The following is a 12,669-nucleotide window of genomic DNA, read 5'->3' on the forward strand; positions in this document are numbered from 1 at the left end:
CCTGCCTAGCAACTCCTGAGCATATATCACCACACCCCCTAACCAATCCACATCCTACACGACTCCATACCAGCCGTCCATCAAAATTTCCCCGCCTCCGTTACCTCCCCTTCACCAACCCTATATATTCCCTGTGTTTCCCCCTCTCGAGAGCCTAGCCTGTAAGCCTTGCCAGCCAGCTAGGTTCCGCGAGCCACCCCTGCAATAAACTGCTGCAAATATCTTTTGTTCTCGGTTTATTGTGCTCGCGCGCCCTCCAGACCTTCGAGCCCCGTGGTTTCAGCTGACGCCGCTCTCCAGCCGACCCACACCCGAGGACGAGACCTCAGTGCGGTCAGGCAAGGCAAGCCCCACGCCGCAATTGGCGCCCGAACAGGGACCTCTTCGTCTCCTCCTCTTCAGCCGCCGCTTGACAAGGTAAGGGCCCCTGCTCTCTCCGGCTGAGAGCCCCTCTAGCCTTTCACTAGTATGAATGTATTATTAGCTCTTGTTAATATCTCTTTTAGCGTTAGTGTGGGCAGTAATATTAGCACAAATCGCCCCTAAAGATTGGAATCTAATAGAAAGAGTTTTGCTTCCTATAACGTTTCTCTGCGCTGTAGGGTGTATTACCCTGCTAGTTTTTCTCCCTTAATCGGAAGAACTCAGCCCCCCATCCTCCTTTGGCTTACCGCAACAACTTACCTCCTATCATGGGCAACCGCATTTCTGTGCGCCAGGCGCCCCAAGTCCGCGCACTGGCAGCCCTGCTAGACGCTCATAAGTGTAAGGTTTCAGTTAGCCAGCTCCAAGTTTATTGGGACCTCCTGCTCCCGTTCAACCCAAGGCTTACCACCTGCCACTTGTTGGACCCTGCTACTTATGACCAGCTTATCGATCAGGTCACCCAAAAGATGGAGCACGAAAACAAGCGTTTCCCCCCCAGGCTCCTGCCCACGCTTATTACCATCCGCTCCTGCCTACACAGCTCGCGGCCACCGTCCGATAGCGCCCCCCAAGAAGCCTTATCGGCAACAAACTCTGCTAATTCGGAGGAGTCTCATAATGACTCTGACCTGGACTCTGAATCCTTATTTGAGCAGCTGAATAACGAGCTCGAGCTCTGTCCTCCTAAACTTAACAATCTGGCGACAGAGCAAGATGGCGAACTTCCTCCTTCTTCTTCGAGCAAAGACAAAGAAAACCGGAAGTGCCTTTATCCCGCCCTTCCTAAAGATGACGGTTTCGCGCCATCTTGCGAGCCACTTCCCCCTTCTCCTTCAACCAAAAAGGGGAAGTGCCTCCCAACTGCCCCCCCTCCACAGAGGGAGGAGCCTTATCCGACATCTTGTGCTCCAGCCCCACCCTGTCCGCCATCTTGTGCTCCGGCCTCCCTGCCGGCGGCGCCTTCCCAGCCGCCATCTTATGCAGCGGACAACTCCCCAGGCCCGTTGTTTTGTGCCTCCGCTCCTCAGTCGGCAGCGCCATTATGGCCGCTCTATGCCGGCGCATCCAGCAGTCCGGCTGCCCCTCAACCTATTCTGCCGCCGACGGTCGCTTGCTTTCCCATGAATGTCCGACCTACTCCCCAGTGTCCCCTTCTGTGGTACCCTTTTGATGCCGATGAAGTCAAGCGGGTCCACAAGGCAGTAAAGGAGGACGGATTTGCTAGTCCCTATGCTACCCAGCTCTTAGACGAATTGTCACAACAGCTGTATACTCCTCATGATTGGACTTCACTAGCCCGGGCCATTCTCACTCCTGGTCAGTATGTAGATTGGAGGGCGCACTTTAATTCGGAGGCAGAAAAGCAGGCTGCTCTTACTCAAATACACGGGCCCCCAGGGTTTCAGCTCCCACTAGAGGCATATACTGGGACGGGCCAATACTCGCTTCCTGCGGTATATGTACAGGCCCCCCCCTGGGTTTTGGCTTCAGCTAAGGGAAGTGGCCATGCGAGCCTTTCGATCCTGCTCCGCAGCCAAGCCAGAGAAATTTACCAAACTCACACAAGGGAAAGATGAGGACTTTGCCTCCTTCGTTTCGCGAGTTGCAGAAACCTGTGAACGAAAAGTGCTAGGTGAACAAGCACAAACCGCCCTCGCAAAAGAGCTTATTTTTGAGGGAGCTAGCCTTGCCTGTAAGCAGGCAATTTTACCCATCAAAGAAAAAACCATTCATGACTGGGTCCTTGCGTGCAGCAACATAGACTCTAGTGCCGCCTCACTAGCCCAAGCCATTGCCACGGCCATGACCCTAACATCAGGCTGCTTCAGGTGCGGGAAAACGGGGCACTTTGCAAAAAACTGTACTACCCCTAGCCCGCCGCCTGCCAAGCCGCAGTGGCAGCAGCACAAGCCCCCTACGCCCTGCCCTTGTTGCAACAAGGGCTATCACTGGGCTCGAGATAGCCGTTACACTAGCAAAGCGCAACCTTTAAACTTGAAGGGGGGCATGTCTCAGCCCCGCCCCCAAGAGACACAGACCCGGGCCAAGACCGGCCCCAAGCCATAATGTGGTCAATCCCTATAACCCCCAACAAGCCTACCCGCGAAATTAGAATAAACAATCGCTGGTACACAGGCACCGTTGATTCTGGGGCAGAAATCTCATGTCTGCCTACCCGTTTTATAGCCCAATGGAAAATTGAAGAGGGACCCTCCGTCATCGGAGCCACGGGCTCCGCTCCCTCCCTGCGCACCGCCTCTCCCATCAAATGGGAAGATAATGAAGGTCACTCCGGTACCTTCCGGCCGCTCTTTCTAAATACCATTGACCAAATCTTGTGGGGGCGAGACATTCTAGCAGCCTCAGGGGCATATATTGCCACGCGGCCTCCTCAAGAATGCTTCCTAACCACCATTGGCCAAGCCCTCTGGGGACGAGCCATTCCCACAGATGCGGGGGCCAGCATTACCACACAGCTTCCCCAATAATTTGCGCCACTGCTCGCATAACACCTCCAGCACCCACTCCTCTTCAATAGGATACAGAGGAGCCTATTTGGGTGGAACAGTGGCCTTTACTTTCCCATAAATTAGAAATACTCAAAACCCTCGTCCTATCCGGGTCAAGATGGTGGCTTAACAATGTGTGCATTTTAGTTCATCCTCCAGAACAATTGCTAAATAACCAGAAACAGTACAGAACAGCTCCTGGGGCCACGTCAGTGACCAGACACACAGCGTACCCCAGTCTGGACCAGCCGGGCTGGCTGCGAGCACCCCCCAAAACCGTGAGTTCCCAAAGCTGCGGCGGCCAGTGCCCCTCCCCCACAGGCTGCTTCCCAGAGGGTAAAGGAAAGGACTTTACCAGCAGCAGTGACTGGGCATAATCAAACGCCAATTGTGGAACTAATTAACAAATTCTGACTACTAAAAATAGGCCCCCAGCTTAGGTGAACCCGATCAAAGCGGAGGTTGCTCATTTTTGCCCCGGCACCAAGGGGGCAGGACTGACAGGAAAAGGGAGAAAAAAAAGAAGGAAACAGGTTTTTGTGGCTGTGTATCTATAAAGGCTTGACTGCCTCTGGATACAGCAGCAGGACTTTTCAGGCTGCAACTGCCCCAGGCATAGGCAGAAGTGAGTTCTTTTGGGGGCTTATCTGGAGCCTGTGCCTTCCCCAGGGGAGGGATGAAGGCCCACCCAGGTGGAATCCCTCCATCAAGGAATTCAGACACCAGGGCTTGGTAATTTGAAGCCATTAAAACCAGCCTACAACCTCTCCTCTGTCTCCAACAAACCCCCAGCCAAAGTTAAAGGTACCGCATCATCTTATGCTGGTGGGACCTGCAGTCAGACAAGCGCCACATACTGGGCAGGATAAGAAAAACAGTCCAGAGACTTCACAGAAAAGCCTTTCAACCTGCTGGGTCTCATGCGCAGGGAAAACAGACGCAGGTGACTCTTTCCTCCTGATAAGAGGCCAGTTTGGTCTGGGAAAATCAGGCTGGGGTCTATAATATCTAAGCAGACCCTCCTAAGTGAGTGTGGGGGAAAGGTACCACACAAGCAGGGCAAGAAACAAGAAAACAAGAACTGAAAAATTCTCCTCTGTTAAACAAAACTTAAGCTAAAGGTTCAGATAAAGCTGAACAGAATGTCAAAGAACAGACAGACAACAAATTCATCCATCAAGAAAACCCTAGATAAAAGAAGTGAAAGCAATCTCCAGAATAAACTAATTAAGGTAATTAAATGCCTAGACGCCAGCAAAAATAACAAATCACACTAAGGAAATTGAAGATATGGCCCAGTCAAAGGAAAAAACCAACAATTCAAATGACATACAGGAGCTGAAACAACTAATTCAGAATATACGAACAGACATGGAAAACCTCATCAAAAACCAAATCAATGAATTGAGGGAGGATATAAAAAAGGCAAGGAAGGAACAAAAAGAAGAAACTGAAAGTCTGAAAAAACAAATCACAGAACTTATGGGAATGAAAGACACAGTAGAAGAGATGAAAAAAACAATGGAAACCTACAATGGTAGATTTCGAGAGGCAGAACATAGGATTAATGAACCGGAGGACGGAACATCTGAAATCCAACAAGAAACAGAAACTATAGGGAAAAAAATGGAAAAATATGAGCAGGGACTCAGGGAATTGAAAGACAATATGAAGCGCATGAATATACGTGTTGTGGGTGTCCCAGAAGGAGAAGAGAATGGAAAAGGAGGAGAAAAACTAATGGAGGAAATTATCACTGAAAATTTCCCAACTCTTATGAAAGACTTAAAATTACGGATCCAAGAAGTGCAGCATACCCCAAAGAGAACAGATCCAAATAGACATACTCCAAGACATTTAATAATCAGAATGTCCAAGGTCAAAGAGAAAGAGAGTATCTTGAAAGCAGCAAGAGAAAAGCAATCCATCACATACAAGGGAAGTCCAATAAGACTATGCGCAGACCTCTCAGCAGAAACCATGGAGGTGAGAAGACAGTGGGATAATATATTTAAATTATTCAAAGAGAAAAACTGCCAACCAAGAATTCTATATCCAGCAAAATTGTCCTTCAAAAATGAGGGAGAAATGAAAACATTTTCAGACAAAAAATCACGGAGAGAATTTGTGACCAAGAGACCAGCTCTGCAAGAAATACTAAAGGGAACACTAGAGACAGATACGACGACAGAAGAGAGAGGTGTGGAGAAGAGTGTAGAAAGGAAGACTATGAGTAAAGGTAAAAGGAAGGAAAATTAGATAAGACATATAAAATCCAGAAGGCAAAATAGTAGAAGAAAGTACTACCCATACAGTAATAACACTGAATGTTAATGGATTAAACTCTCCAATCAAAAGACATAGTCTGGCAGAATGGTTTAAAAAACAGGACCCATGTATATGCTGTCTCTACTCAAAGGTTGCGAGGCCAAGGACACAAATGGACATTTACATGTTTATAGCAGCATTATTAACAATTACCAAGTGATGGAAACAGCCAAAATGTCCATCAACAGACAGTTGACTAAACAAACTGTGACATTTACATAAGATGGAATATTATGCAGCTGTAAGACAGAATAAAGTTATGAAGTATGTAACACATGAATGGACCTTAAGGACATTATGCTGAGTGTGATTAACCAGAAACAAAAGGACAAATACTGTATGGTCTCACTGACATGAACTGACGTTAGTGAATAAACTTAGAATATTTCCTTGGTAACAGAGACCATCAGGAGATAGAAATAGGGTGAGATATTGGGTGATTGGAGCTGAAGTGATACAGATTGTGCAACAGGACTGAATATAAAATCTCAGATATGGACAGCACAATACTACCTAACAGTAATGTAATTATGTTAAAACACTGAATGAACCTGCATGTGAGAATGATAGAGGGAGGAGGACTGGGGACATAAATGAAATCAGAAAGAAAGATAGATGGTAAAGATCGAGATGGTATAATCTAGGAATGCCTAGAGTGTATAATAATAGTGAAATGTACAATGTACAAATTTAAGAAATGTTTTTGCCTGAGGAAGAACAAAGGAATGTCATTATTGCAGGGTGTTGAAAATAGATGATAATTAATACTTTAAAATGTCACCTTGTGTGTGAGACTAAAGCAAAAAATGTTTATTTGTTACAAAATTTATATTTTGACTAGAGCATTTCCTAATATAACTCATGTAGATAGTTTGATTGAATGTCATAAGTACTTGGAATCTCAGGTAGCACATGAGATTTTGTTGGTTTGTCCAGAGTGATGCCCCGATGAATCCCAGAGTGATTTGATCAGTGACTGGAAAAGTATTTGCAAGCCCCCTTCGGGGAATGGTGAGAGTGGGGAGAAATTCAACTTCCCCAAGTTGAATTCTTGATATTCTCACAAGCAGTGTGGACAACCAAAGCTATAGGCTGAGCCCCCAGTCTTGGGGGTTGTTCATATGAAACTTAACCCCACAAAGGATAGGTCAAGTCTACTTAAAATTTAGGCCTAAGAGTCACCCCCAGGAGAGCCTCTTTTGTTGCTCAGATGTGGCCTCTCTCTCCAGCCAACACAACGAGCAGTCTCACCACCCTCCCCCCTCTGCATGGGACATGACTCCCAGGGGTGCAGACCTTCCTGGCAACGTGGGATGGGGATCCTGGAATGAGCTGAGACTCAGCTTCAAGGGACTGAGAAAAACCCTAGAATGAGCTGAGAATTAACATCAGGGGATTGAGAGAACCTTCTCGACCAAAGGGGAAAGAGTGAAATGAGACTAAGTCTCAATGGCTGAGAGATTCCAAACAGAGTTGAGAGGTTATCCTGGAGCTTATTCTTATGCATTAAGTAGATATCACCTTGTTGTTCAAGATGTAGTGGAGAGGCTGGAGGGAACTGCCTGAAAATGTAGAGCTGTGTTCCAGTAGCCATGTTCCTTGATGATGATTGAACAATGATATAGCTTTCACAATGAGACTCTGCGAATGTGAAAACCTTGTGTCTGATGCTCCTTTTAGCTACTATATCAGCAGAAGAGTAGAATATATGGAATAAAAATAAATAATAGGGGGAACAAATATTAAAATAAATTTAGTTTGAAATGCTAGTGGTAAATGAAAGTGAGGGGTAAGGGGTATGGTATGTATAATCTTGTTTTTCTCTGTTATCGTTTTATTTCTTTTTCTGTTGTCTTTTTATTTCTTTTTCTAAATTGATGCAAATGTTCTAAGAAATGATGAATATGCAACTATGTGATGATATTAAGAATTACCGATTGTATATGTAGAATGGAATGATCTCTTAATGTTTTGTTTGTTAATTTTTTTAATTAATAAAAAAAGTTAAAAAAAAAAAAAAAACCCTCGTCCTAGAGCAACTGGAATCTGGTCATATCGAACCTTCCACTAGCCCCTACAATTCGCCTGTTTTTGTCATTCACATAAAGGCCACGAACAAATTTAGACTCCTTCATGACCTTAGGGAAATTAATAAGCACATATTGCCCATGGGCTCTCTGCAGCCCGGGCTTCCACACCCAGTAGCTATTCCCTCACATCTACATGTAGCCACCATAGACATCAAAGACTGTTTCTTTTCCATCCCACTGCATGAAAATGACCAACCAAAGTTTGCCTTTACAGTCCCTGTCCCCAACCACGCGGGGGGAGCCAAGCGCTATCAGTGGAGGGTGCTTCCCCAAGGCATGCGCAATAGCCCTGCTATTTGCCAAACTTATGTTGACACGGCCATAGCCCCCCTGCACAACATGGCCTACTTTATCCATTATATGGATGACATTCTTATAGCATCAGAAGAACCCGCACAACTTGCTTAGGTACTAGATGCGTTAAAGTCCAACCTCGCGGCCATAGGCCTAAAAGTGCAACCAGACAAGGTCCAATTAAACCCGCCATTCTCTTTTTTGGGGTTTACAATTAATCAATACATAACCCCAACAGCTCCAAAATTAGCTGTCCCAGAGCGAGTTTCCCTTACAGAACTCCAACAACTTTGCGGGCAAATTAATTGGATTCCCTCAGCCCTACCGATTACCACTGCTGAGCTACAGCCTTTATTCAAATTATTGCAGGCCAAAGGGCAACTCCCAAACATACTCGCACGTTCCATTCAACTTAACTCAGGAGCAAAACAAGCCATCATGACCGTAAATGAGCTACTTGGGGAATGTCAGCTCCACAGATTTCAGCCTAATCTCCCTTTAAAAGCTTTAGTGCTAGACACATATCTCACTCCTACTGGAGTGCTTTGACAGGAAGGCCCGTTGCTATGGGCTCACCCAGCCAAAAGCAAACTCAGGAAAATCTGCCCACACATTCGTATGTGGATCAGCCTTGCTATGGACCTAATCAACCTGGCCATCCATACCTTCGGCCGCCAACCCAATACAATCATCTGGCCACTAGGGGTGAAACAAACTAATTTCCTCATCCAACACAATGCAGACATGCAAATTTTACTAGAAATGTTCTCTGGGGACTTTGATAATCACCTCCCCAACCACCGACTCTTACAAGGCATTGCACACATACCATTGCAGTGCCCATATCACCCATTCCCCTCAACTGCTCCATTCCCAAATGCCACCACCGTTTTCACAGATGCATCCAAAACAAAATTTGCACTCATTGTTTACCATTGCAAACGGAGGAGCCCGAACATTTCATACATTTTCACCAGCACTCAGTACAAGTGGGGGAAATTCTCGCAGTAGAACAGGCGCTTAGGCTGTATCAGCACCAACCACTAAACATCTTCACGGATAGTTTATACACCTTTCAAGTTTGCCGCGTAATTGCGCTAGCAACCTTCTTCCCTAATAACGCTTTGCCCATCGACCATGCTCTAGTCAGACCAAAATGCCTGTTAGAGCACCGCCAAGCGCCTTGGTTCATTGCACACATTTGCAGCCACTCCGGCCTCCCCGGACCGCTTGCGGCTGGCAATGAAGCAGCTGATAAAGCAGTCTCTGTCTCACCTGCCAACACACTCGGTGATTCCATTAATACAGCCAAACAACTCCACTCCAGGTTCCACTTTTCAGCCAACTCCCTACATCATCTTTGTGGTCTGCCCAAGGAAACCTGTAAACATATAGTTCGCAGCTGCACCACTTGCGCGCCTTTTGCGCTACTCGGGCCTCTGCAGCCACAAGGAGTCAATCCCCGTGGCCTCAAACCCAGTGCTAGATGGCAAATGGATGTTACCCACATCTCTTCCTTCGGGCGTCTTAAGTATCTGCATGTCATTATAGACACCTATTCCGGCATGTGCTATGCTGTCCCCCTGCCAGGAGAAACTGCCAAACATTGCATCAAAGCACTTCGCCAAGGAATTCTCTTCATGGGAATTCCCTGGGACTTAAAGACAGACAATGGCCCTGCCTACCGCAGCACCTCTTTCTCAGCCTTCCTGCGCCTCTATAACATCACCCACCACTTTGGAATCCCTTATAACCCACAAGGACAGGCTATGGTAGAATCTTTAAATCGCAGGCTAAAAATCCAAATTGAAAGGGAAAGGGATAATCTCCCCCAGGCCTCACCAGGCGACCTGATCACAGCTGCCCTAATACACCTCAACTTACTCACATTTGATAAAGAAGGACTATCTCCCCTGCATAAACGCTGGGGACCTTCGTACAGGCCTTCCCTGGTCCCTTCGGTTCACCGGCGTGACCCAGCCACCAATACGTGGCAAGGGCCCGCCCCTCTCCTTGCCCAGGGGCGCGGTTTTGCTTGTGTCTTTCCAGAGAATGGACCGCAGCCAATCTGGATCCCCGGAAGGAACATCCGTCTGGCCACGGCGACCAAGCAGACGCCACCGACGCAGAATGCGAGCCCTGAAGAAGAAGTTGGAGAAAATGCACCTTGAACAGCCCTCAGAAAAGAAAAATTCACAACCGTCACTGCCGTCATCGATCACCAGACGCCTGCGCCGGCGGGCAAGGTGCCTGGTCTGGCAAATAACGCAAGCAGTCCTTGAAGAAGACGACCCAGAAAAAAGCCCTCGAGCTCAAAAAAGGCAACTCCTCCGCCTATATGACGGAGCTCCAGAGCATTGCGGTAACCCCTCCCCTAGCTTAAAGCAAATTCTTCTAATAATGCTTACACTTCTCCCCACAGCATCCGCAGCAGCACCCAGAGAACTTTGGGCAGCAGTGCAGAACCCCCCTGGAGTCCTTTTCATCACCCCGGATAGCCCCCTCTTTCCCTCATTACAGCTTAACGACTGCTCACTCCGCCTCCCTTGTAACCCCTATCTTCTACCCAGTCAAGCCCCACTTAATGTCTCTCTTTCTCCACCCCACTCAGCGCTCCTTTTCATTCTCAAGGACGAGGACTCCCAGGTGGATATCTGCCCTCCTTCCTTCCCTAATTGCCTTTTTTACAGGAAATTACCATTGTGGACTACGTCAAAAACAAAACGTGTAATCCCAAAGCGTGTCGACAGTGTAATTCTAATACGTGTCCTTACTCCTGCTATTTAGCCTACACCCTTGAAGCTACTTGGTGGTACCCAGAAAACCTCACGGCTAAACACCCACCCCTGCTACACCACAATTTTGCTACGCGCGAGCACGCCATTCCGCCATCTACTCCCTGTTCTGTACCCCACTGGACTAAAACGACCACTTTCGATTCCCTCCCACTTAGCCATTTCACCTGGTACCACTGTCACTACCCTCTCCCCTATAATCAAAATCCTTCCTTCTCCCTCTATTCTCCATATGCTAATGAATCGGATCTTGCAGTTTTCAGCTTACCCGCATTTGTTGACAACTACTTATGTGGCAAGTATGCCTGCCTCGACCTCCGCCCCCTCTCTGGCGTGAAGCCGTTCAGATTGGGTACCGCCTATGCCACCCCTACTTGCGTCTGGAAAAACAGGCAGCAACCGAGCGGCCCAATCTATAACCCCTTGCTTATATCTGCTATCAACATCTCCGCTGCAGTTCATCTCGCCCCGCCCTTCTTCTTCTATCTTTGCCCCAACATTACTCTCCTTCAAAACTGTGTTCTCGCTAACTTCTGGAACATTTCATATCCTTATGCGTTTATTGTGTTGCAGCCCCGTCTGATATGGGTCCCCCTAAACGCCTCCACCTGGGTAGCCCCGCAACTCCCCTATCCTTTCAGAACCAAAGAGTTGTCCTCATTCTTCCGCCGCAAGCGAGACTTCGGAATTTCTGCCGCGATCGCTGCCGCTGTCGTCGCATCTCTGGCTGCTGCTACTACAGCTGCTGTCGCCCTCACCCGAACCTCCACCACCGCGGAAGTCATCAACAACCTCACTCGTACCGCTGCCGGTGCACTCGGCAGTCAAGAAGACCTAAACCTTCTAATGCACCGCTCCATCTTCAATCTACAGCAGCAGATAGACCTAGTTGCCCAAGACATCGAAGCCCTCTACGACATCGCTTCTTCCACGTGTGATGGACGATATCCCTTTTCCAGCCTCTGTGTTACCCCTGTCCTCGTTAATCACTCCCAACCCCGCCTCACTTTGCGTGACTGGATCTTTACGGCTTATAATGAATCTTTTTGGAATCATACCCACCAACTCCAAGCTCACATACTTAATCTAGAAAAAACAATTATCCCTAAAGTCTCTGCCTCCATTCTCTCTGACCTAACGAAAAAGTTTTCTTCTTTCTTCAAACCCTCTAACCTCATCTTCTATGGACTCCTATTACTTGCCTTCATTGTCGTTCTTATTATATTCAAATGCATATATAAACAACTCTCCCACCATAGACAACAAACTAAACTTCTTGCTCTAGCAGCTCTCGAACTTCAAAACCCCTTTGTGGGCGCAGGCCATCGCCAACAGGCACAGATATGGTTAGCGAGTGTTGCCCACCCTGAGGACTGATCACCCTCTGGGAGCGTGGCTCATGCATATGCTGGCTCATCCGCATGAGCCCGGCAGGTGCCCGCGGGCCTCCTACACCTGCAGCCGGCTTCGCCTCTCCCCTTTTTTCTTTTTTACTCTCTCTTCCTCTCCTATTAAACAAAAGGGAGGAATTGCTGCATATATTCAAAAACTGTCTCCTCTTATTTGCCTTGACATGCCCTGACATGTCCAAACATCTCTCATTCTTGCAAGCCTTGCTAATCTAACCCCTTGCCTAGCAACTCTTGAGCATATATCACCACACCCCCTAACCAATCCACATCCTACACGACTCCATACCAGCTGTCCATCAAAATTTCCCCACCTCCGTTACCTCCCCTTCACCAACCCTATATATTCCCTGTGTTTCCCCCTCTCAAGAGCCTAGCCTGTAAGCCTTGCCAGCCAGCTAGGTTCCGCGAGCCACCCCTGCAATAAACGGCTGCAAATATCTTTTGCTCTCGGTTTATTGTGCTCGCGCGCCCTCCAGACCTTCAAGCCCCGGGGTTTCGGCTGACGCCGCTCTCCAGCTGACCCACACCCGAGGACGAGACCCCACTGCGGTCGGGCAAGGCAAGCCCCACGCCACAGGGGCAGCCTGCCCTTCTAGATAAATTTGCTTATTGGTTTTTCTATTTCTGAAAAATAAGTTGTTGGGATTTTGATTGGTATTGCATTGAATCTGTATATCAATTTAGGTAGGATTGACATCTTAACTATATTTAGTCTTCCAGTCCATGAACACGGTATGCCCTTCCATCTATTTAGGTCTGCTGTGATTTCTTTTAGCAGTTTTTTGTAGTTTTCTTTATATAGGTTTTTTGTCTC

At 47.6% G+C, this 12,669-nt stretch overlaps 1 protein-coding gene across 2 annotated transcripts in view; it reads left to right on the forward strand.

Moving 5' to 3' along the window:
• LOC143653578 (uncharacterized) overlaps positions 1-12,320 on the forward strand; it is a 53,848-nt gene extending 41,528 nt beyond the window's left edge. Inside the window, exons 2-4 of one of the 2 annotated variants that reach the window (XM_077124704.1) lie at positions 261-417; positions 9,698-10,010; positions 11,085-12,320. In XM_077124704.1, coding sequence (XP_076980819.1) covers positions 261-417; positions 9,698-10,010; positions 11,085-11,281 — 667 coding nt within the window. In that variant the 3' untranslated portion in view covers positions 11,282-12,320. Of the gene's footprint in view, positions 1-260; positions 418-9,697 lie in introns of both variants that reach the window. The other variant, XM_077124703.1, reaches the window with a different exon arrangement.
• Positions 12,321-12,669: the final 349 nt, after the last annotated feature.

The sequence above is a fragment of the Tamandua tetradactyla genome, chromosome 13 (assembly GCF_023851605.1).
Source record: "Tamandua tetradactyla isolate mTamTet1 chromosome 13, mTamTet1.pri, whole genome shotgun sequence".
Taxonomy (NCBI): domain Eukaryota; kingdom Metazoa; phylum Chordata; class Mammalia; order Pilosa; family Myrmecophagidae; genus Tamandua; species Tamandua tetradactyla.